The sequence below is a fragment of the Monodon monoceros genome, unplaced genomic scaffold (genome assembly GCF_005190385.1).
Source record: "Monodon monoceros isolate NGI ecotype Baffin Bay Population unplaced genomic scaffold, NGI_Narwhal_1 Super_Scaffold_4, whole genome shotgun sequence".
In the NCBI taxonomy this organism is placed as follows: domain Eukaryota; kingdom Metazoa; phylum Chordata; class Mammalia; order Artiodactyla; family Monodontidae; genus Monodon; species Monodon monoceros.
Genome location: NW_021703781.1, coordinates 32,451,888 through 32,479,288, shown reverse-complemented (window position 1 = coordinate 32,479,288; position 27,401 = coordinate 32,451,888). Strand labels below are relative to the sequence as shown.

The following is a 27,401-nucleotide window of genomic DNA, read 5'->3' as shown; positions in this document are numbered from 1 at the left end:
GAAATCTCAGAAAGCCCCCTCACCCCTTCCACCATGTTGAGGACACAGGGAAAAGATGGCTGTTTATAAACCAGGAAGCAGGCTGGTGCCTTGATCTTGGAATCTGCAGCCTCCAGAACTGTAAGAAATAAATTTCTATTGTTTATAAGCCAGTCTGTGGTATTGTTATAGGTGCCTGAACGAACTAAGATAGAATGGTTCATCTCTAAGAAACGTCTCACTTTTAGTTGTAATTCAGTTGGCTCACACACCCCCAACTCCAGAGTCACTGTTATCCTTTAATTTTATAACTCTATTTATATGGCACTTAAAACAATCAACTGTATTAAATTGTCTCTCATGATAAATCATTAGTTCTTTAAAATAATTTAAGTGAAAGTATCTGTAAGAATATCTAGAACCTGTCAAGAGTTTAAAAGATGTTAAATGTCCCACATTCTCTGCCTAACCGTCCCCAGCAAACGGGAGACTCTGTTTACTGATTCAAACTGAATTAAATTAAGTTATTGTGTTTACCTAGAGATGAAGATATAACATTTGCCAGGCCTGGACACACACTGCAAGCAACTAAAAATCTTAAAAAACAAATACAATGATACCCATTCTTTACTCCCCCAAGACCAACAAATCAATGAGATATCAACTACACACCTACCAGAATGGCTAAAATTTAAAAAATAATAATGACAACACTAAGTGCTAGTGAGGATGCAGAGAAACTGCATCACTCATACAATGCTGATGAGAATCTAAAATAGCACAGCCACTCTGACAGCTTGCCAGTTTCTCTGAAAACTAAACGTACAGTTACAATATTACCCAGAAATCGCACTACTGGGCATTTATCCTAGAGAAATGAAAATTTACATCTACACAAATATTTATAACAGCTTTATCTTTAATAGCCAAAAACTGGAAACTACCAACATGTCTATCTATTATAGACACAAGTGGTTAAAAAAACTGTGGAACATCCATATTATGGTCTACTACTCGGCAGTAAAGAGGAACAAATTACTGATAGACACAACTACTTGGATGGATCTCCAGGGTATTATGCTGGGTGAAAAAAAGCCAATCTCAAAAGCTCACACACTGTATAACACCATTTATATAAAATTCTTGAAATGACAAAATTTAGATATGGAAAACATTAGTGGTTGTCAGGGGTTAGGAATGGTAAGGGAAGAAGTGGTTGTGACTATTAAAAGGCAGCGCAGAAGAGAGAACTTTGTAGTGGTGCAATAATTCTGTGTTTTAAATATGGTAGTTGTTGCAGGAATCTACACAAGTGATAAAATGGCACAGAACTATGCATTCTCTAAAGTCAATTTCGGTTTTGACACTGTACTACAACTATATAAAATGTAACTGTTGTGGGATATTGGGTGAAATAAGGGATCTATTTTTGCAACTTCCTATGAATCTACAAGAATTTAAAATAAAAAGTAACAACATAAACAGAGGAGTAAAAACAATGCACATTAGAGTGATACTGAGGAAAATTATTTGAAACGCTAATTATATTGGTAGGATCATATTTTCTTGGGGAGAGAAGGAAAACATGTTTAACGACCTTCTCATCTCTATAAACTAAAGGTAATTTCCCTGATAATAAAAAGATGATTATATATTCCTTTCAATAGTAAAAAAAAAACAACTGAAACAACTATAAAACATAACTAAACCTTGAGACCAGGCAAGTTCAGAGACAGCAGACATGTGAGCAACACCAAGCAGCAGCGCTAAGAAACAGCATGTGCTGGCTCCCCATGATTCCATGTCTACTGAAGTGTTTCTACAAAGAAGGGAACTTGTACGGAAGACCCTAACTTCGAAACTTACAAGACGTATGATTTATAAGATGTAAGGAAAGGATGGGAAACATGATTTTGAGCAAAAAGACAGTATTAACAAAGAAAGAAAAATTTCCCAGACGGATAGATCTCTTCCAGCAGTGAGTGCTGGAATACACTATACTCCTGAACTGAAGATTGCTGGAAGTCACAGCCATGTGAAGATAGATTTGAGAGCCAGGAGGTCTAGTCCCCGTAACTGGAAGACATGTCCACCATCCTCTGGTCCAGAAACAAGGCCTCACTGTCCTATCATCTGATTTACACTTTGCTGTCTGTCCATGAGTACCATAAACTAAGAATCAAGCAATGTCTTTTATTTAGTATCCAAAGCCCTTAGTACTGGGATTGAAATACAGAAAAAACTAGTCAAAGTTCAATGAATGAATGAATAAATGGACCTATGGTTTAAAACCTGAAGGAATTTGCTATTTTGTGGTTTTTTTTGGTTAATTCCTGCTACATAGTTCAGGTTTAAAGCCAAACCCAGTGACCTCCATTCAGAGCTGCACTATCCAATATGGTTGCTAGCAGCTACATGCGGTTAAGCAGATAGTCTCAATCGAAATGTGGTATAAATGTAAAATACACACAAGATGTCAAAGACTTCATACGAAAACAAAAGCTAGAATGTAACGTATCTCAATATCTTCTTTATATTGATTACATGTTCAAATGGTACTACTGGGTTAAATAGAGTATTTTATTAAAATTAATTTTGCATGTTTCTTCTTGCTTTAATTTGGATACTAAAGCATTTATATTATATATGTAGCTCACATTACATTTATATTGGAGCACTAATTAGAGGGCAAGAAAGTGCATAATTCTTTCCTAGTTGATGCTGTGAAGATCCCTAAGCTCTGCCCAGGAAAGGGCCTTTTGCTCAACTGAGTCTACTTTAAATCTTCTGCTGACTTTTAGGATGAAGATATGAGATGCTTTCTGCTGGAGAAATCACAATGGTTGTATATAAAAACAAAAAGCAGTAGAAATGCATATGAATATATCACATCCAAGGGGAAAAAAAATCTACTTGTAGGAAAACATAGGATATCTGACATATAGTTTAACCATATGCATAACATTCTAGTTACACTTTAAATCGGTGGGACAAAACACATACATATGCACACAAACAAGAACAAAATAAAAGAATACGAAAACATTAAAAAACAAGAGTATCTGGATTCAGGGTTTTAGAGGAAATTTCATTTCTCTCAAGATAAAGCCTAGGGAGACCAAGTAAAAACATCTTTCTGTGAACTCAAACCTTGTGGGATAAGATAAAGAACAGTGAGCCAAGTTCTTCAGAACACATGCAGCTCTTCCCTCAGCAGCTGCTTTTTCTTAAAGCAAGGGATGAGAACAGATGAGAGTTACCACCTGAGCTTAGAGGATGGAGAATTTTTAATCTTAGCACTGAAGAGATAAAACTTTTCCTGATTCAGGAAGATTAGTTTGCTTGTGTCTCCCTCTTCTGGGAGAGCTTAGGAAGCCTCCTGGAATGGTCTTATTTGCTCCGAAAGGGGTCTGTGGCAGTTGGCACTGTAGCACTGAGCTTCCTTAGTGGATGAAACTCTTTACTAGAGATTTCTGTCTTCCATAAACTCATTCCCACCTCCCACCGCCCCACTTTGAATCTACATCTATATCTAACTTCTCTGGCACCTTTCAAGTTCCAATCCTACATATTCAAACTCCTCTACCCTTCTGTCCTGCTAGAATCTCAATCTCAAGTGATTAAAATATATATCTAAAACCTTTAGTAGTTTTCTTACCAAATAAAATCCCTTCTCTTGGTTCTCCTATTTTCTTAACTGACATGTCATCTTCCCAGTCATCCACATTTGATAACTTACATCCATCTTCTTCCCATTCATCACACCTTTTCATCTAATCACTTTTCAAGACAACAGATTCTGCCTCAGGGATTTTCTCTCCATCTCCATGAGAGATCAAAAATCATAGGTTAGCCTCATCTCCTGGGCTATTATAATAATCTTCTAAGTAGTTTTCCCTGCCTTCACTGTGTTCTCACTGGAACTGATTCAATCCTACTGGGCCCTGTGCTAAGCCACTAAGGACAGATGAAGGAATGAGACACAACCCCTGCCTCATGACAATCACAGTTTCTCCTCTCACATTACTCTCCCTGTAACAAAATATAGTTAAGTCTGGCCCCTGCTAGAACCTTCTGGCTACAGAATTAAGTTGAAAGTTCTCAGTCTAACATCTAAGTCTCTCCATAATGTGATCCAACTCTAACTCTCCAAACTTCTCTTTCCTCATAATAATTCTTATGTAATCATTACTACTACCACCACCAATAACTACACTAAAACATGGCAAAGTATAGTAAATGATTTAAAAAAACAGAGAGGTAACAATCCAAATGTTACAGTTACAATCGTAAAAGAAATTTCATCTGGTTGGTAAATTTTTATTTAATCCATGCCCAGGTATTCCTTCTGTGAAAGATAACAAGCAGCCCCTAGTGCCCAGTGATCTCATAAACAATCTCACAGAATACCATGGTTACTCTGAGACCATGGTAACATGAAACAAAATAAGGTCACTTCATAATTTTGCCTAAGTACAGATAAAGGCAAGGTCACACTGTGCCATCCAGAAAGTACTCTAGACTTTTCTATCTTCTGATAGTATCCAATCTGAGCAAACCCGATTCCTTAGACCCTCCCTCAAATCATCCAAGAAAAGCTCAAATCCTATAAAAGGTTCTTTCTGATACAATCTTGATATCATTTTTCACGATGTGTGTTCTCCCTGGCTGCAACAAGTAATCCACCCAACTTGTTTTACAGATATATTCCTGGTGGGCTTTGGCTGAAGGTACATTAACACTTCACTGCTCTGAATGATCAGGATAGCTATATTTGCTTAGAAATTTTAGGACTAGGTAAGAGAAATGGTATTATTTTCTGCTATATCAGGAATATCAATGTAACTTTTTGAAAGAACCCTCTGAGCATAATAATAAAGAGACATTCTCTAGGAAAAAATTTTAGTTACATCTGACATTTAAAAAATAGTAATTTTCTAAAACATCTGTAAAAATGTTTTTGTAATTACCTAAGAACAAGAGAAGTTAGAATGCTCCAACAAATAAAGGCCTAATAAGTTACCACTCTGCTAGCATAAACTAAAAGAGGAGCAACTTTTATTACCTCTTATGGAAGCTGATTAATTTCTTCTAAAAGACTAATTTGATCATGCTGCTTCTGGGAAACCTAACAGGATCATCCATTTCTCACTGATTGCTATCTAATATTAAATTCTAAGAGTAAAATCTCTCTATGTCCTGCCTACACCCTCACTGTGTTAAGTCAGTAAGTTAAACCCTACTTACACACATGAAATGGATACCAGCAGTGGAAAACTTTGGTGCTGTCCTTTGTTTTCTAACTACTGTGCACACAAACTTTGTTTCTTTCAGTGGACATTTTATTTTATTATTTTTTAAAAATTTATTTATTATTTATTTATTTTTGGCTGCGTTGGGTCTTTGTTGCTGCATGAGGGCTTTCTCTAGTTGCGGCGAGCGGGGTCTACTCTTCATTGCGGTGCGCGGGCTTCTCATTGTGGTGGCTTCTCTTGTTGCAGAGCCCGGGCTCTAGGCGTGCGGGCTTCAGTAGTTGTGGCATGCAGGCTCAGTAGTTGTGGCTCACGGGCTCTAGAGTGCAGGCTCAGTAGTTGTGGCACACGGGCTTAGTTGCTCCGCGGCATGTGGGATCTTCCCTGACCAGGGCTCGAACCCGTGTCCCCTGCATTGGCAGCCGGATTCTTAACCACGGTGCCACCAGGGAAGTCCCTTTCAGTGGATATTTTAAACAAAGTTCCAAAAATGCCTACTTCAGTTCTGGTATTTGGTATTAGAGGATACGAATTTACATACCCTTAAATTTATGACCAGATAAATCACTCAGCTGCTCTAATATCTATATTTCATTTGTCCCTAGCCTTGTAAAACAATTCCATTTTTCAGTTATTGGTTTCAGGTGCTATTGCTCATAAACTACAGTGTAAAAGACACACATAATAGAATTCTTGGTGTGCTGTCATACTCACATGCATACTAAAATGTGATGTCTCAGTACAAAGATGGTTCCTATCAGCATTTAGCTCACTGAAACATAGGTCATATTTAACGTTCAATGTCCAATATTGATTAAACATTATTGCATGACCATTAAATATTACATGTTTATACACCAAAGGATATAGATATTTCACTTAAAATACGTCTAGTGGCATATTTTAAATATAAGTAATAGTGAATATAAATAAAAAGCTTAGCAAAGAAATAAATCCCTTAATTCCCTTTGGAAATATATATAAATAGTAACGTAACGACTCTCTAATTGGGAGAAAATGGCACATCTAAGTTTAAAATCAGGTTATTAATCTTACATAAAAATTAACCAATAATACTGCCCACTTCCAAATCAGAAAGGCATGTGGTCTAAAAGAAAAAGGACTTAGGAAAGAGTACTTGAGACAAATCTTTGGGTTATATTGTTCCTTATATTTAACATTTCATCTTATCTCCCAGGCAAGGGGAAAAAAAGGAGCAAAGTTCTTTGCTAGCACATGTATCATGACTGGTAGGACTAAGTAAATTCCTTCTCCTTTGGGAATTATAAACAATTGATATTTTTGTGTGGGATATGTCTGTGATATATTTTTCTGATTCAATATTTTCTATTTTATAAATAGTTACAATAGGAACATAGTTGACTGTAACATTTCGCAATATATGTATGATCCAATAAATCTGAGTCATGCGAACCTAATTCTAAGCACAAAGGATTGCAAATAATGCTGATGATATTCCAATTCTTGAATTTATATAAATTTTATTCATATCTATTAAATATGCTATAAAGTGGATTAATCTGTGATTCAGTACTAGAAACTAATTCCAATAGAGCATTTAAATTTTATATAAAAGCATCTTTCTTAACTCCTTTGCTATATATAATAAGCGTTAGTTCTTAAAATATGAGAGGAAACTAGTATCAGGTCAAATTGTGCACAATCTGAGTTTTAACTGATCGGCAACTTTCCCATTGATACCAATAAAACTGTTTATTCCTACACTCAATTTTCAGAGTAATCCAGGTTGGGTCATTATGTGAATCCTTTGGGTCCATCTTGCAATCCCTTCTTTGAGATTCAAGGGCATAAATAATAAGCTTTGATGGTGTGAGTCTAGAAATGTATTCTGGTATTTTGTCTTCTCTAGTTAATTTAAGATGTTCAAACAAATGTTCTATAAAAGTACCTATCATGAAAATTTACAATTTACTTAATGTGCAAAATAACTATTCAAATCTTCAAATACTGATGTTAAATGCTTTAAAAACGATATTGGAAATACATTTTAAAAACTTAAAATTCAGTCCAAGATAATATTATTTATAAGAACATGCTTGTACATGGATCAACAATGTCATACTATGTTTAAAATAAAGTCTTATAAGTTTATATATTTAAAGTGAATCCTTATTTCTCACATAATCACCATTTTCCTGCATATGCCTAGTCTCTTCAAGTATTCTTGTATGAATGATTAAGCACCTTCCATGTTTTTATTCTTCTTTCCATGTTATCCATTTCACTATTTTATCTGGGCATTCTGTCCCTCAGATGAGAACATTTGGTCAGAATTTGACTTATCCATTCTTCTTCTGAAGGTACCATCTTCTCCTACAACTCATTTTTACCTTTTCTCTCTTTTTTTCCACTACCTAAATATGAACTCTGTCTTTTTTATTTTCTTTCATTTCTTCCAAAAATTGCCTTCACTGACTTCCCTTTATTGTTCCAGGTGGCTTTCCTATAATCCATCTAAGTCTACTTCATCATTAACTCTAGAGATGCTTTGTCCAATATGGTATCCACTAGCCATATGTGGCTATTTACATTTAATTACAATTAAATATTATTTATAGTTATCTTCTGCAGTCACACTAGCCACATTTTCAAGTATTCAACAGTCACATGTAGCTAGTGGCTACTGCACTGGACCTCAAGGAAACTCTATGGAAGAGTGCTGATGTAGAATAGTTTCTCATTCTCAATTCTGGAACTCGTCTCTGTCTACTGACATCTTTTGCTTTCTATGATTCAACCACTACCTTCACCCTTTTCACCAAGCTTGATTCTTCCACCTAGACTTTCCCAATCCTTTGAACCTTACAGCACTTTCTACACTTTAACTATATCACACTGTCAGTTCCTTTAATAAGCACTTGTTAATGGAAGAATCCTTATTTGTCTGTATATTTTCTTTCCCAATTCCCCACTTCTACTTCAAGAGGCTAATAACTGAGATGGGAGGGGCTCATCAAACTTTTGTTGAACAAATTAATTATTAGCTTTGTACTTTATACAGAGCATACAAAAAATAACTACTTATTAGATGAAAAGAAATAAGTATCTTATAAACTTTAAAGGCCTATAGCTAAGTTTAAAAAAAGCAGATTGTTGATTACACTAACCATTATAATTCCCTGTTCATTTGTGTTAACGAGGATTCCACTGCTTAAAATAAGGCAAAAGAAGAGCAAGGCTGGCTTATCAGGCATTCTTTTACCATGAAATACCTATTACTTGGCACCATACAATAGGATAACAATGACTGATAGCCATGATGACTCTCTGGCTCAGGCATATCCTGAGCTGAGTTCAGAAAGTGTATTTTTAACACTAAACATGTTTTGAGATGTAGTATTTTTGAAAAACAATGAAGAAGCACAGAATGCATGGTAATTTTCTACTGTTTAGAAGAAGCCATTCCCTACCCTAACTATGCCCAAAACATAACCTTTACTGTCTGTATCTTAATGCATTTATACTTCCTAACAGCCTCAATATTTGTTTGAGTAATTATAATAACAGAATATATTTGAAAAGTCTCAACAAATAAAAAGAACAGGCTACATAATATATTTTCAGAGTCATATGCTGTTAAAGAGGGAAGACTACATTTTGGACTTCTTTTTCTTGTAGGGCATGGGGAACTACTACTCTCATAAATACATGCAATAAGAGAGAGACTAGACACTCAAATAAAATGACCTACGGTGTGCAGAATGGAAAAGCTATTAAATGCACATTCATTCGTATAAGACACAGAAGAGAAGCTTTAGAAAGCACAGAAACACCTAAGAACAAGAAAAATCCACTTACCTTAAAAAAAAACTGACAGCCACGGCAGATTCAAAATTATTAGAGTAAAAAGAGTAGAACAAAACATCAAAATAGTAAATGACAAGAAAAGAGGATAAGAGTATGTGTTACTTACAGGAATTCTTCTCCAGGGTGTTTGGGTATATTTATCAGCATATGTGCATTTTTCCTCTTTAGATTTTTGACGGCAGTTACACCGAGTTGCCTGAACAAAAACATAAATTTTTACATTGGTATAATTCTATATATACATATATACATACAAACAAAGTAATTAGGGTCTTTCTTAGGGGGTTAAAATAAAAATGCAAACATCAAAATCTATTCAGTAGTCTCCCATCTTTTTCACAGACTGGATTTTAGATTCACCCAGCAAGGCAAAATTTTGAGTAGTCAAAATTACCGTTGGCAATCTCTTATACTGCCCATACAACACACTACCTATGATTTTATGTATATAAATATATGTGTATATAGATGTAGAACATATACAGCAATATACAGTGTATAAAGAATATAATAGCAAAACTTTAAATACGTCCCTAAAGTATTATGGTACTACAATCACTGCAGCACAGTTTCTTTCTTAAATTCATTTTTGATGGGACTCGGCTATTAAATACCACCAGTCCACAATTAAGGTTGTCTTTTCACCTGTGCAATGCATTTAAAAGCCCCTTTAATGATGTGTTGACTTTACTGGACTGGAATATTTTAAAGGATCTCTGCCCTTTGACAAGATCCATCCGACCATCTCAGTTCATAAATAAATTCTCTTCACATGACTTAACTCAGATCATACTCATTCAGTAATTTATACAACACAAAACAATGTGCCTATTGTGTAAACTATGGTCTCTCAAATAAATGCCAAATTTTTAAAAAAGGAAAAGATTGATAATGATAATTTCTCCTTGGTGTGAAGTTGGAATATAGCCATATTATTTATTAAACAACTCCCCTGGAGGTAAATATGCTTTCTTGTAGGAAAACCTACATAACAAATTCTTGATTATTGCATCAAGCTAAAATGGTAAGTTTTTACTTTTAAAATATTTACCAATATTCAAATTTTTTCTTAATTGCAATCGGATCATCCCAATTTCCATAATCAAAATAAAATCTAATCAAAACAAAAATCTCTGTAATACAGACTTGTTTCCCATTCTTTGTATTCATAGTATACACATATTTCCCATTCTGAAACATGGGACAGTCATTGAAACAAAATTCAATATATATGCAGGTCAATCTAGACCTCCTGGAATTCAATATAATAGGAATTTGTAAAGAAGAAAACAGATAATATAAGACATTTATCTTTTTTTTTAAACATCTTTATTGGATATAATTGCTTTACATTGTTGTGTTAGTTTCTGCTATATAACAAAGTGAATCAGCTATATGTATACATATATCCCCATATCCCCTCCCTCTTGCAACTCCCTCCCACCTGCCCTATCCCACCCCTCTAGGTGGTCACAAAGCACCAAGCTGGTCTCCCTGTGCTATGTGGCTGCTTCCCACTAGCTATCTATTTCACATTTGGTAGTGTATATATGTCAATGCCACTCTCTCACTTCATCCCAGCTTACCCTTCCCCCTCCCTGTGTCCTCAAGTCCATTCTCTATGCCTGTGTCTTTAGTCCTGTGTGCCCCTAGGTTCTTCAGAACCTTTTTTTTTTTTTTCACATTCCATATATACGTGTTAGCATACGGTATTTCTTCTTCTCTTTCTGACTTACTTCACTCTGTATGACAGACTCTAGGTCCATCCACCTCACTACAAATAACACAATTTCGTTTCTTTTTATGGCTGAGTAATATTCCATTGTATATATGTGCCACATCTTCTTTATCCATTCCTCTGCCAATGGACACTTAGGTTGCTTCCATGTCCTGGCTATTATAAATAGTGCTGCAATGAACATTGTGGTACATGACTCATCTTGAATTACGGTTTTCTCAGGGTATATGCCCAGTAATGGGATTGCTGGGTCATATGGCAGTTCCATTTTTAGTTTTTTAAGGAACCTCCATACTGTTCTCCATAGTGGCTGTTCAATTTACATTCCCACCAACAGTGCAAGAGGGTTCCCTTTTCTCCACACCCTCTCCAGCATTTACTGTCTGTAGATTTTTTGATGATGGCCATTCTGACTGGTGTGAGGTAATACCTCATTGTAGTTTTGATTTGCGTTTCTCTAATGATCAGTGATGTTGAGCATCCTTTCATGTGTTTGTTGGCAATCTGTATATCTTCTTTGGAGAAATGTCTGTTTAGGTCTTCTGCCCCTTTTTGAATTGGGTTGTTTGTTTTTTTGATATTGGGCTGCATGAGCTACTTGTATATTTTGGAGAGTAATCCTTTGCCAGTTGCTTCGTTTGCAAATATTTTCTCCCATTCTGAGGGTTGTCTTTTCATCTTGTTTATGGTTCCCTTTGCTGTGCAAAAGCTTTTAAGTTTCATTAGGTCCCATTTGTTTATTTTTGCTTTTACTTCCATTTCTCTAGGAGGTGGGTCAAAAAGGATCTTGCTGTGATTTATGTCATAGAGTGTTCTGCCTATGTTTTCCTCTAAGAGTTTTATACTGTCTGGCCTTACATTTAGGTCTTTAATCTATTTTGAGTTTATTTTTGTGTATGGTGTTAGGGAGTGTTCTAATTTCATTCTTTTACATGTAGCTGTCCAGTTTTCCCATCACCACTTATTGAACAGGCTGTCTTTTCTCCATTTCTCTTGCTTCCTTTATCAAAGATAAGGTGACCACATCTGCGTGGGTTTATCTCTGGGCTTTCTATCCTGTTCCACTGATCTATATTTCTGTTTTTGTGCCAGTACCATACTGTCCTGTTTACTGTAGCTTTGCAGTATAATCTGAAGTCTGGGAGCCTGATTCCTCTAGCTCCATTTTTCTTTCTCAAGATTGATTTGGCTATTCGGGGTCTTTTGTGTTTCCATACAAATTATGAAATTTTTTGTTCTAGTTCTGTGAAAAATGCCATTGGTAGTTTGATAGGGATTGCACTGAATCTGTAGATTGCTTGGGTAGTATAGTCATTTTCACAACGTCGATTCTTCCAATCCAAGAACATGGTATATCTCTCCATCTGTTTGTATCATCTTTAATTTCTTTTATAAGATAGACATTAATGTCTTTTGTAAGACATTTATCTTAATGCAAGCACATTACTTGTTCTATCCTGACTGCTGCAATTCCAGAAATAATGTCCTGTCTGTGGCCTATGTGTTAACATATGAAGAACAATAACCGGCAAATATTTGAATTTTCCACAATTTGGAAAACCTAGTTTTTACTGATTTCAATAGATAGAAAACAGCTACTCAAATCACTCCCTCTCCATCTGCATTCTTTATTGCTGACAGATTCTGTTCAGATGCTCACCTTCTATGCAGTCCCATATTTAGGGATTCAGTATCCTCTCTTGACCCAGTGATAGAGTTTGATTAGTCTGAACCAGTCTGATTAATCCCATTCCTCAGTGCTTAAGGGACAAAGAACTCAAATCTAGCCAATAAAACATGAGGAAAGCCTGGGTTATTTCTAAGAAAGTGCTCTTAATTTTTAAAATTGGTATGCTACAGAAAATAGGTGCTTTTCCTATCTTTGGGGACTACTGAGTATATGACACATACAGCTATGGCAGACATCCTGTGACCATGAATGGGTAGCCAAGAGGATTCCAAAAAAGCTACCCTAGAACTTTGCCATTACCCAAATGACCAATTAGGAAACCATGGAAGCAGATGAGACCAATATACTTTCTTGTTATTTCAGTTTATAAATGTTCTTATTTTCAAGTCACTTTTAGTTAGACTTTTACTTAAAACTTAAAACATCATTAGATATGCACTGATTTACTAACTGGGTGATTTGGGACAAATCATCAAATAAGAGTTATTATTTATCATGCACCCATGGGCCAACTGTAGCATTAGAGAGTTTACATATGTAGTTCAATTAGCTATCACAACCCTATATGGTCAGTATTATTTTTATTATCCTCACATATAGAAGAGGCTTAAGAGAAATTAAGTAACTTCCCTAAGAGAAGACGGCTACTAAGTTTCAGAGCCAGGATTTGAACCCAGGTCTATACAGCTTCAGGCTGGTCATGGCTTCTCAAATATATTACAGTGCTAACCTACTTAAGCTCAAATATATTTGAGCTTCTCAAATATATTACAGTGCTAACCTACTTAAGACATTAGAAATGTCTCCACAAAGAAAATTCTACACAATAATTTCATAAGATTATTCTGAGGATTCAATAAACAAATGCATCTAAATTAACTATCATTTAACTAGTACACTAAGATGAAAATAAATGGGCATTCTCAGCATTTTGGAATGAGGTTCAAATAGTCATGCCTCTATACCTTTCAGTTTCATTTCTGGAGCACTGCAATCTGATTTTATATCTGTATATTTCACACGAAATATGAATTTAACACATCATATTGTCGCTATATTTTTCTTGAAGTTTGCATGTAAACATAGGTTAGAGCTGAGTGCCTATTTTTGAAAAAAGATAAAAAGTATAGAAAGCTAGAAATGGAAAAAGACTTTGAAATCATCTAGAAAAAACTTCACATTTTTGATAAAGAAAGCACTAGAGACTGATGGAAACTGCCAATGTCATTCAGCTAATTAATATTGAAGACAAGAGATTCAGCTAATTAATACTGAAGAAAAGTTATCTAATTCCTATTCCATGGCTCCTCTGATGCCATTTTGCTATTTTTAAGAAGAGCAAATTAGGGATACAACGAAAGAAAAAAACTGTAAAGAGAAAGGCAATTTTAATTTTGGTAATCTGAAAAATGCTCTTACCTATCTCTACTTTCAGTGGTTTATATCTCTTTAAATTCTCTTGATTTGAACAAGTGACTTCCCAGTTCCACAACTAAACTAAAGGTAGGTGATGGGATCTTCCAAGATAAATACGATTTCTAAGTTTAATGTATCAAATACAGAGAATTTCGAAGCACATATCGCTAAAGAGTAATGTTTTCACTTTTCTTTGCTTTTCTTCCTTTCTTTAGGATTCTCTTAGATATTTCTAAAACCTTTCTAAAAGTTATTTGTAAGGTGAGATATTGTTAAGGATAACTGGCCCAGTCTCTTCAGTAAGTCAGTACAATGAAAACAAGAATAATTCTAAAGTAAAAGAGATTTAAGGAATAACTAGATGTAATGTACAAATGTACAGGATATTTTTAGAACTGCAGAAATCTGAATATGGACTGGATATTAGAAAATATTTTAAAAATTACTATTAACTGGTTAAAGATAATATTTCAGCTAGGAAGAGAACATTTCTTATTTTTTAAGAGGCACACTGAAGTTAAAAAGAACACTATTAAAAGTTCTCAGCATAAAAAGCTATATCTTTCATTATTTATTAATCATATATCAATATAAAGTGACCTCTTTTCATAATTTTTTTCAGTCTTAGATTTCTTCTTCTAATTTTAATACTGCAACTTCAGTTTTTTAGATGAGAATAACTTTATTGTCTCACCCAACCTTTTATATTCAGCATTATTGTGCTGTTTTACTTTATCTAAATTTCCTTTATACAAAGCAATTAATGGATTTTGCTTTAAATCCTCAGCAAAGCTCTCTCCATGAGATAAGGCCGTTTGCATTTACTATTATATTTATTACATTTGGTCTAATTTCTGTCACTTTACTTCTGCTGTTTTTAGACATCCTTGGTATTTCTCTACTTTAGATGTCTTTTTACTTTCATCTTTTGCAAGATACATTATTCTAATCTACTATTAGTTATCTTAAAGCATTTCACAAACATTTTAATTTACCTAAGTATATAAAAAGAATAATTTTAGATACCCATTTGTAGATACACAATTCAGTGCTACTGACTTCTTCAGCATATCCCTTAACTCTTTTCTCAAACCTATTTTATTTAATCTATTTACAAAAATTAATAGCAATTTAAAATTTTAATTAAAATTTTTTAACATTAAATTATATATAATTACATAAGATTAAATAATGAGCATTAAGTTTTCTCCCGTTAGTAGTTGGGAAGTTTATCCCACCTAATCTCTCTAAAGATGGTTTTCATTTCACCACTCATTCATTTTAATCTTTACTTCCTTATTCTTGAGTTTGTTTTTTTTTTTGCGGTACACGGGCCTCTCTCTGCCGTGGCCTCTCCCGCTGCAGAGCATAGGCTCTGGATGCGCAGGCTCAGCAGCCATGGCTCACAGGCCTAGCCGCTCCGCGGCATGCGGGATCCTCCCAGACCGGGGCACAAACCCGCATCCCCTGCATCGGCAAGCGGACTCCCAGCCACTGCGCCACCAGGGAAACCCTTGAGTTATTTTTAAATTTCTCTCTCAAGCATTTAGGATGTATTATTAAATAATTTTACAAAGATAACTGGGTGGCATATTTTTCAATATGCTAAAGGTCTGAGAATGTATCTTTGTATATAAATAAAAATGCATTTAGTTATAAAATGTGAGGGTCATAACCTTTTTTTCTAAAGTGCACTAGATACAACTTCTTGTGCTCTGTAACAGATTTTTGCAAAATTTGAAGCTTAATTTCCTAAAAGTACCTTTTCTTCTCCCTAAAAATTGGTTGGGTTGGGTTTTGTCTTTAGCTCTTAAATACGAACACTGGTCTTACTCTTTTCCTTTTTAATCTTATATTTGGTAGGCCCTCAATTTGCAATAATCAGTTATTCTTTTTTCAGATTCATAAGTTTTCTGATACCCTTAATCATAACATCTGATCCATCTGTTCTTACTATTTATTCATAAGATGGATTCTGATCTGACCCCAATGGCTCAGAGCTCAATATATTATATCCTTTATATTCTGAGTGAGATTACTCCTTCATACTGCTGCATTGCTTTGCTATGTCAAAATAAGTTTTGACTTCCAACAAAGATTTTCTTTGGCCTCTTGTGATTGTTATGCCATTATACTCTTGTTATCCTGGGCTTTTATTATTACAAACCAAATTATAATTAAATTCAAGATACAGCATATACAGTTTTCATATGGAACTAACATTTGATATCATAACAATTATAAAATTATAAAGATTCAGACATATCTCTGAGAGATCACTCAGTATCATCCATGGGCAAGAAACATTTTTTTTTAGAACAGCCATTCTAACAGACCATTCAGATTCCTAAGACTAAACACCCAGTTTCGTTCCTCAACAACATGAACGTAAATTGGTGAATTTCAAACACCCAAAACAGAGGCAACTGAAAATGGATTGAGTTTTTCACCTTTAAAATTTATTATTTAGACTGAAAGTTAAACCACATACTTTAAGAGAGCATGTAACTTAAAAATAATACAATATTGCAATCTTAAAAGCTAAAAATAAAATCCAGTTTCAATTCTGGCTAGTTTTATAAAAAAATATACATATTGCCCAGTTTGAAAAGCCTGCACTTTACATACTACACTATAATACTTACAAGCTGATGTTCTAATAGTTGGATTTTTTCATCTTTTTTCTTTATTTCATCTTTAAGTTGTTTTATTTCATTTAATAAATCTTCATTCTGAAATATTTTAAAAAATTTAACATGAAGTATTTAATTGTATTTAAAAACACTAATGAGAAGCATTAAATCAATGATGAAGACTGAGTAATGAATTGGTTGTTTATTTAAGGGGGAAATTCTTCTTAAATATGTCAGCTATTAATCCATTAAAAAAAACAACCCATTTTGGTCTTCTAAGAATTCATAGTCTAAGGAGTCTGACACGTAAACAATGAACAATAATAGCAGCAACAGCTAACATTCATTGAGTATTAATCAGGTGCCAAGAACGAGTACCTTTTAGGTATCTAAGTAGTTGATTCCGACTGCATCCCTGAGGTAGGTACTATTATCCCCATTTTACAGACAAGAAAATTGGCAACTAGGCCACGTAGTAAAATAAATTACACACAGAACAGTAACTTCAGCTAGATTTCAAGGAATGTATAAGAGTTGCCTGTCAGAGGAAATGAAGGCCACAAGTAGAGAAAACTGTGTAATTAAAGGCACAGAGTCATTTCATGGCTGGTTCAGAAATCAGCAGAAAGATAAATGTGCCTGAAGGATAACAAGGAAGATTCTTTTTCCATGAGCTACTTTCATGAGAACTGCCTAAATCAAAGAGTAAATACCCTGTTAACTTAGTCTATAAGAAATTCCTAATAGTATTAAGAGAAACCTATTGTCAAGGTTAGCAGGAATGCAGTTACATTTCCAAGTATAAGTATCACTACCCTATAGTTAGCCCATTTTGTTTACTGCTATTCAATTATCCAGAAATATATACTGATGAAGTAATGCAAGCAAGGAAATCACAGTTGACTCTTGAACAACACAGGGGTTGGGGCACCAAAACAGGGGTTAGGGGCACCAAACCTCTGCAAAGTCAAAAATCTGGGTATAACTTTTAGTCAGCCCTTGACATCCACAGTTCCTCCATAACCACAAGGCTTACATCCTTGGATTCAACCAACTGCAGATCGGTGTAGTACCACAGTATATATTATTGAAAAAAATCCGCATGTAACTGGACTCATGCAGTTCAAAACTGTGTTGTTCAGGGATAAACTGTAGAATATATATGTGAATGATACATCTTTCCAGAGAGAAAAGTAAGTGAGCAAATAATTATAATGTGTTGGTCATGAGCAAAGTATACACTCTTCTTCAGATATATTGGGAACAAAAAATGATATTGCAGTCTCATTAACAAGAGATTGGAAACAGACATTTTATGAAGGCTTTCACATATCAAATAAGCATCGCAATGGGGAAGAAACAACAGGGAAGAAAATATTTTTTAAAATGCTGTTATGTATACCACAATTGGGAAAGACTAATTATTATATATAAAAAATGACTTCCGTTGAATTTAAAGAGTTTAGGGACTTTAAAAAATAATAAATCAAGACTAAAAAAAAAAGATGGACTGCAAATCATGAAGGACATATTTTTAAACTAAGTGGCAAATTAAGCTATTAAGAAATGATAAATATATTTGATTACATAAACATTTAAAGCATCTATACAATTAACATTAAAGTTAAAAGCTGGTGAAAACCTATGCTAATATGACAAAGAATTTATAACTCAAGTGTATTAGGAGACTGTTCAAACATATAAGATCATTTCTAGGCCCCAATAGACAGATAGTCAGTTCTCACAAATATACATATAACTGGAAAAATGTTCTGTTTGACTTAGTGAAGAAATACAAATTAAAGTATTAAAGGTATTGTTTTACAGGCATTAAATTGGGGGAGAAATACTCAATGTGATTAACAAGACTGCAGAAAAAATGGTACATTATCAGACATAACAACTGACGTTTCTGGACAAACGTATGCCTGTATATACAAAAGTCATAAAAATTACTTGCACTCTCCGATTCAGTTATCCAACTCCTATGCCAAAGAAATGATCCTAAGTACGAGAAAACCTATAATAAGATATTCTCTTAAAGTTACAAATTTAGAATTGTCCTGTAAGAGGACAACTGAAATACAATACAGTAAGCGACTTGATGGAATATTACACAGCCATCATTCAGTCATGGCTAGGTTCTGCTGGTGCTAGAGGAAATGGCTGAAATCAAAACACAATGTGGTAATAACATTTATAGCCGACATGCATATAGCACTTACTTTAGAATAGGCACTGCTCTAAGGATTTTACACATAAAGACAGGCAAAGGAGAACACATCAGGAAATGGGTAATTCCAGTGGAGTCTTAAAGGATAAGTAAAAAGTTCTAAGGACACAAACTGTGGCAGGCTTTGTATTTTAGGGTAAGGGATTCTATAAGACAATACAGAGATGGGGACAAGCATAGCATATTTGGAGAATTACAGGCAGTGATGCTGTCACATGAAGGCTGTGGTATACAGTGGGGAGCAATGTGGTTAGTAAATTAGGCAAGGGCCAGATCATAGAGGGCCTGAACATCAAGCATGGCTTTAGTCAGGGAGTAACAGATCTGCATTTGAGATGGCTTTGACAGCTGTTTGGAGGATATACTTGACAAGGACAACAAAAAAACTAGGCTAGGAAACTGGTTATCAAGATGTTGTAATATGCCAGGTAAGAGCAGGGGCCTGACCCAAGAGAGTGATAATAGGGAGGAGAAGAAACAGGAGAAAAGGAGATGTTGGCAATTCACTGCATGAGAGAGAAGAGCACAGAGAAGTAGTCAAGAGTGACATCTCCATTTCTAGCTTAGATGATATAGCAAATAGAAACAGAGAATGAAGGAGGAGAAATTATGTCCAAAGAGAAATACATATATGTATATTGGCAGCGTTGTGCAGCTCATGGGATCCCTGACTAGGGATCGAACCTGGGCTCCTGGCAGTGAAAGCGCTGAGTCCTAACCACTGGACCGCCAGGGAATTCCCCAATGAGGAATATTTTTGAGTTTTAAATACATTGCTAGAGGTACACACACCTCTTGAGAGGTGTGTTAGAGGTATTCCACCTGTGAGTGGGACACACAGTGGAAATGTCCAGTGGGACAACTGGATTACCAAGTATGAGAGAGACTGATTTTATGTATTATCAATATATATGTTATATGTGAAATCATGACAGTAGAAAGTTTGATGAGGACTGGACTAAAGATATAAATCTACATTCTAAAGAAGAAAAGGAACCTACAAAGAAAATGGAGGGGGGCGATGTTAAGGGGTATATAGGGAATTCAGACAGAAGTGACACAAAAACCAAGGGATAAAGCTTGTAGGACGACAAAGGCCATGCCAAATGTCTATTTTCCCAGGTTTCCACATTAACTGGAAAGGTAGTTTAAGGAGAGTCAAGAAAAGGTTTATTCGATTTACTGAATTTAGGATAGGTAAGATACAGAAATTTATAAGGTGAGGATGAAGGGGAAGTTGAGAAAGCACACTGAAGAGAGATGAGAGAGGAGGTCTTTAACTGCAGCAGAAGAGTCCAGAACACGAGAAGAAAGGTTGGTTTTCCACAGCACAGCGGTCACTTTTCCCTACAACTGGAATAAAGTGATTGAGAGTGACATAGACACAGACTAAGTCAGAAGGCAGGCAGCAGAAGATCTTGCTTGAAAAACACAAGGCTACCTGCAGAAGTTGAGAAGAGTAGCTGAGAAAGAGGCTGAGGAGAGTGGCCAATGTCTGGAACAGCTCATCAAGGGAATGGGAGAGACAGCTGTCCTGAGATAAAGGAAAGACTGTAGACATGGCAGGTCCAGTGTAGATTTTAGACCCTAAAATTGTAATGGTATAAGTCACCATATTTTTATCATTTGAAACTGAACTGCGAAACCATCTTGGATAAGAAGATGACATACTTGGGGATTTGCTGATGAAAGTGAAGGACAGTCTAGTGTACTGGGCTGAGACAGTGTGAGCTATTGCATCTCACCTTGGAAAGAAGGAAGAAAGACTAGGAATGATCTGCCTGAAAGGAAGGCATTGGGGACAAGAAATAAATACATGATATGTCTATCATGTAGTATTAAATTAACAGACAAACTGTAAAGGAAGATGGACAAAATGAAGACATTAATTCGATAAAAAAGTTGGAATTAAACTTTTTTTCTTTAAAAAGAATTTCTTTACATGTAAAAAACTTTCCACAAAAAAGAATTCAGGAAAAAAGTCAACTTTACTCTTAAAATATCAGTCACAAAACTTAAAAAAACTGAGATAATCAGAAATCATCTAAATCAATGGCTCTCAACTGAGTATGCAAGTAAAAGTTTTTTAAAAAGAGATGTCCTACTGCAAACCTATTATTATACTCACAATAGGATGGAAGCCCAGAGACGGGAAGAAATTTATATGAGAACAGGTAGGTAACATGTTGAAAAGCCAAGATTAGATAACCAGATGTGACTACTATCCTATATTCTTTTGATTTTGTGTTTTATACATAAATTTGTTCCCAATAGGTCACTCCACATCCTATGAGAAAATTACGCTTCTCTGACCCCTAATACCAAGCGTGGCCACTTGACCTGTTTTGGAAACGACATATGTTACATCCAAGCAGAATCCACATGTTATTATGCCAATGCTACTTTCCCTCAGGTACAAAAAACATGTCCCAGGATAAGGGCTGATCCTTCAGCCTGGATCTCAGAATGAAGAGGACACGTGAAGTCCCATTGATCTACAACCAAAATGTAACATATCGAGAAATAACAAGAAATAAACTTTTGTTATTGTAAGCCACCAATATTTTGAGGTTGTTACTACAGATAAGTAGCACACACTGACTATTATACCTTGAAAACAGAATGTGAAAGGAAACAATAATTTTACTTGGAAACATGAAAGACATCAAGAATACCTGTATGTGCTTAAGAAGTAAATGTGTGATTCAGGTAGATGCAAAAAACAAAAAGAGCTTTCTTCAACTAAAAATAGACCTCAAGATGAGAACTATAAAGAAATACACCTTCAAACACTAACCTGCATCTGCATTCTATAATTTTATCATTAAACATGAAAAAATAAATTAATGTCATTTTCATTAATATTTCTTCAATGTTGTGGTTATATATAAGAAGTACCTATTAACTGTTTTAATTTTTGTTGGTAGTCATATTTTAAAAACTGTTATTCATAATTATAAAAAAGAATTTAATGATTTTTATTTTTTTAAAAAGAATCCTGTACCAATATTAATACAGGGACAGATGATTATCCAACTGATAAAACAAACTCAAATTAAAGCACTACAGTGATATCATTTTAACTTAATAAGGTAGTAAAAGTTAAAAGAAATCTGATTAAAACCCAAGACAGCAAAGCTGCAGGTTTTAATATATTTATTATTAAATGTTTTAATTATTATTGCTTTACAATTTTAGTAATAAAAAATTTTTTTTGCAAAATTCAGCATGACTACCTAGTCATCATACCTTGTATATTTGATCACCATCTTCTGGTTCTGGACTAGATGACAAGGAGAGTTGAACATCATGCAATGAACCACTTTCATCATGCTGTCAGAAAGAAGAAAAAGAAAACGTAAGATTAATACAATTAACTGCAGACACTGAATTCAACCTGAACTCACCCCAGGCCAAATATAAGCATGGCAAACTGGAAATAAGATTTTAGAAATCTCCTTTTCATCTCTATGCACTGGTAGAAAGAAATGTGGAACAGGAAACAACAGAGCTCAGGAAAGAATATTTTGTGGGAATAAATAACATACACTATACAAGTCGATGATGCAGAAAGCCACTGAAAGTTTTAAAGTGGGAAAAGGAATATGGGAAATTTCCTTAAAAATTTTAAGACTACCTCACCTATGAAAAATGCAAAATAAAAGTCAAATTAAATCTGATTTGAATCAGCTGTGGTGTTCTGAGTATAAAGGAGTCAGAAACAATAATATTAAATGGCTCAAAAAGGTTTGACCATGGGCTTCCCTGGTGGCGCAGTGGTTGAGAGTCCGCCTGCCGATGCAGGGAACGTGGGTTCGTGCCCTGGTCCGGGAAGATCCCACATGCCGCGGAGCGGCTGGGCCTGTGAGCCATGGCCACTGGGCCTGCGCGTCCGGAGCCTGTGCTCTGCAACGGGAGAGGCCACAACAGTGAGAGGCCCGTGTACCACAAAAAAAAAAAAAAAAAAAAAAAGGTTTGACCACAAAAATCATTTGATTAAAAATACTAGATACATATTGCATGACTCTATTTATATGAAGTTTGAGAAAAAGCAAAACTAATTTATGGTGCTACAAATCAGAAGAACAGTGGCTGACTCAGGGGAAAGGGGTTATTGACAGTAAAGTGCATTATACTCCATAAGGATGCTGGAAATGTTCTATGTCTTGTCTGTATGACAGTTACATGCGTACATACAAATGAAAAGTACAAGCTTTACACTTAAGACTGGTACACCTTAAGCACTTTACTGAATGTATGCTATACCTCAATTTAAAAAATTGAAAAAATTAAATTTTTGTCCTTAAACTCAATTTTTAAAAAATGACAGAATAGTATTATGTCCTACCCCTTGCTGAAGTGGTTTAGGAATAACCAGCTGAAAAGTGGCATGTTCAATGATTCACGGACAACCTTAAGAAAGATGAACCAGAAAAGAATATGCCTGGGATGATGGTGGGGGACTGAGTCCCTGACCAAGGCAGTACAACTGCAGCTCGATACCTTATTTGTTCAGATGGTACCTAGCTGCCTTGGGACACCCACTGAGTCAACAACCTTCAAGGAGTACTGCCATAGCAACCTTCCTCAGACCTATCTGTCCTGAAGGAAATCTCCCAGACCATGGAAATGTCCTGTATTGAAACAGGAGTGCTAAAATAGGAGACATAAGTATGTAGATCATTTTCTTCTTTACTTACTGTACTGTATACCTATTGAATCAGAATCTCTAGCGATGGGGCCTAGGAATGAGTATTTAGAAAAATTCAACAGGTTAACAGTGATTGACAGTGAAGTATTAGCAGTTGCCAAATTTCCAGCAGAGATAAATTACATTTTTATTGGTGATACCATACAGACATTAAGAATCTGACCTGAGAGAGAATGTAACATCCTAATGAAGAACAAATGTTCCCAGAAAACATTAAAAAATGTTTAAAAAAAAAAGAAAAAGAAATTTTACAAGATTCATCTCAGTAAAAAGTTTATCTCTGCCTTGACATATAAAAACAGGGCCAGTCCTACAAACAAGTATATATTTGAGAAAAAAGGGACTGTAAAATTTGACTTATTTCCCAACATCCACAATAACTTCCTGCCCAGTGCAGAGCAGGAACCTCAAAGAAGAGGAGGACAACATAAACTCAACTGCCTTGGACATGGAGGTAGTCGTGGGAAGAAGCAGAACAGGAAAAATAATACATCAGTTTTCACTGTACAGGAATAAAAAGGTGAGCCCAGGGAAATAGAAAATAAGGAAGTCATAAAGAAAATGACTCCAGGAAGTTGTATGTAAATTACTAGATTCACCATTCCTGAGCACCACAGTTGCTCGTAACTGATCCTAAAGAGCATTTCAAAGACTTTGAGAAATAAACTAAAACTATGCCCAGGTCCCAAGCTAGCCTTTGGAAGGTGTACACTCAAAACAGATGTGGCAAGCATGGCCGAGGCTTTGGAAACAACTGATATTACAACCACAATCCAAAGGTGGCTAATTAGAACTTGCAGTCTGACCCTAATCAGATCATTTGTCTGCTTTAAAAAAAAAACAAAAAACAGGGCTTCCCTGGTGGCGCAGTGGTTGAGAGTCCACCTGCCGATGCAGGGGACACGGGTTCGCGCCCTGGTCCAGGAAGATCCCACATGCCGCAGAGCGGCCGGGCCCGTGAGCCATGGCCGCTGAGCCTGCGCGTCTGGAGCCTGTGCTCCGCAACAGGAGAGGCCACAACAGTGAGAGGCCCGTGTACCACAAAAAGAAAAACACAAAAAAACAAAAAACAATATTCTCCATAAGATTTAAACAAGATCCAGAGTCTCACAACACAACATTTGAACATCTAAAATGTAATCCAAAATTACTCAATGTAAAAACAACAAAGAAAATCTCAACTCACACAGAAAAAGATAATCAACAAACATCAATGACAAAATAAAAGAGAAGTTGAAATTAATTAGAAGAGATTTTAACAGAGCTATTATAAAAATTCTCCAAAAGTAAGGATGAAATCTTAAAGGGAATGGAAAGAGAAAGTCTCAGCAAAGACAGGATATACAAAGTGGAAACAAATGAAAATTTTAGAACTGCAAAGATTCAATAATCAAAAATTTTAAATGCACTGGATGGACTAAATTCCAGCATTTGAGGTAACAGAGTGAACTTGAAGATATATCAACATAAATCATCCACTCTGAACAATGAAGAGAAAAAAAACAGAGCCTGCTGCAGGAGCTGTGGGGCAATAACAAAAGATCTAATATTCATATCATTGAAGTCACAGAAGGAAGGGTGTGAGGCAGAAAAATATTTGAAGAAATAATGGATAAATACACCTCATATCTGGTGAAAGACATGAACCTACATATTTGAGAAGCTCAATTTATAAGTAGAGAAAATAGAATGTGCTCTCTGAACATAAAGGAATTTAACTAGAAATTAATAACAGAAAAATTATCTTCAAACACTTAGAAAGTAAATAACAAATTTCTTTGATCTGTGGGTCAAAAGAAGAAGTCCCAAAGTAAATGAGAAAATATTTTGAATGGAAGGAAAATGAAGTCACCACATATCAAAATTTGTGGAATGCAACTAAAGCAGTGCTTAGAAGGAAAAATTATTGTATGAGATACTTATATTAAAGCAAAGGTGTCAAATCCATAACTGGAGCAAATTAAAGCCAAAACAAACAGACAAAAATAATAGAGAACAGAAATTAATGAAACTGAAAATCAAGAAACGGAAATCAATAAAACCAAAAGCAGGTTTTTTGACAATTGCAAAATCATTAGCAAAACTGCAAAACAGGCAAAAGGCATTATAAAGTGGCTATTTTTTAACAATAGCAACAACAAAAATAATGACAATGTGAAAGTCTGGGGGTCTTTTTGTGTGTGTGTGGTGAGCAGGTCTCTCACTGTTGTGGCCTCTCCCGTTGCGGAGCACAGGCTCCAGACGCGCAGGCTCAGCGGCCATGGCTCACGGGCCCAGCCGCTCCGCGGCATGTGGGATATTCCCGGACCAGTGCACGAACCCGTGTCCCCGGCATCGGCAGGCAGACTCGCAACCACTGCGCCACCAGGGAAGCCCAAGTCTAGGGTTTTTAACTGACTCCATTAACTCACAATTGTAAATACTTTCCCAAAAAGCGCATTCCATTTTTTCAATATTCATTTGTCTCATAATTTATATACCTGATAAAGGACTTATATATAAAGAACTAACAAAAATCAATAATAAAACAGACAAAATTTTTGTTAATAGGCAAAAGAATAGACACTTCACCAAAGATACACAATTGGAAAATAAGCATACAAAAGATGCTCAGTATCATTAGTTATTATGCAAATGCAAATTAAACAGTGAGATACCAAAGTATACCTATGGGAACGACTTTTGAAAAATATTGACAATACCAAGTGTGGACAAGGATGTAAAACAATTGGAACTTTCATTAATTGCTGGTGGGAATACAAAATCATATAACCACTTTGGAAAACAGTTCGGCAATTTCTTAAGAAGTTAAATATATACTTACCATACAACCTAGCAATCCCCACCCCCAGGCGAGAAATGAAAACAACCTCACATGAAAATTTGTGCATGAATGTTTACAGTGGCTTTATTCATAATTGCCAAAACCTGGAAAGAGACACAAATATCCTTCAACTGGTAAACAGATAAACAGACTATGATATATGCATACAGTGTAATACTACTCAGTAATAAATAGGAAGAAACTACTGGTACATGTTACAGCATGACTGAATTTAAAATGCATTACAGTAAGTGAAAAAGCCAGACTCCAAAGACTAAAAAATATACAAGTCCACGTATGTGACAGTCTTGAAAAGGCAAAACTGCAGAGACATAAAACAGATCAGTGGTTGCCAGGAGCTAGCAGTGGATATAGGGATTGACTTAAAAGGAAAAAAGAAAAGAAATTTTAAAGTGTGATTATAATAGCTGCACAACTGCATGCATTTGTCAAAGCTCACAGAACTGTACAACAAAAAAGACTGAATTTTACTGCATGTATATTATACCTCAATAGAACTGTAACAGGTTGAATAGTGTCCCCCTAGAAATTCATCTAACCCAGAACTTGTGACTATGACTTCATCTGGAAATAGGATCTTTGCAGATATATTCAAGTTGAGGCCATAATGGGTTAGGGTGGGGCCTAAATCTAGTATGACTGGTGTCCCTGTAAGAACACAGAAATTTGGAAGCATGGGTCATGTGAAGATGGAAGCAGACTGGAGTGATGCATCTACAAGCCAAGGAATGGCCAGGATTGCCAGCAACCTCCAGAAGCTAGAAAGGCAGGAAGGTTCCTCTCCTAGAGCCTCAAAGAACACATGGCCCTGATGACATCTTGATTTCAGATGTCTAGCCTCTAGAACTTTGAGAGAATAAATTTCTGTCGTTTATGCTGCCCAGCTTGTGGTACTTTGTTATGGCAGCCCTAGAAAACTAATGTAAGGCCTAATAAAACAGAAGAAAACAAAAAGAGAGAAACACCAGATAAATCTCAACAATCCCAAGGAAAATAAAGCTGACACAGCAATATTATTATAACACACGGGTTATAATTAAGGTATAATTAAAGAT

The 27,401-nt window shown here is 35.4% G+C and overlaps 1 protein-coding gene across 11 annotated transcripts in view; it reads right to left on the bottom strand.

The window, feature by feature from the left end:
• CCSER2 (coiled-coil serine rich protein 2) overlaps positions 1-27,401 on the bottom strand; it is a 419,884-nt gene that overhangs the window by 282,415 nt on the left and 110,068 nt on the right. For all 11 annotated transcript variants that reach the window (XR_003796987.1, XR_003796986.1, XM_029244982.1 and 8 more), the window contains 3 exons: positions 22,040-22,123; positions 16,570-16,656; positions 9,187-9,276 (listed from right to left, as the gene is read on the bottom strand). Coding sequence is in view for 9 of the 11 variants with exons in the window: in XM_029244982.1 (XP_029100815.1) it covers positions 9,187-9,276; positions 16,570-16,656; positions 22,040-22,123 (261 nt within the window). In the remaining 2 variants the exon portion in view is untranslated. The remainder of the gene's footprint in view (positions 1-9,186; positions 9,277-16,569; positions 16,657-22,039; positions 22,124-27,401) is intronic.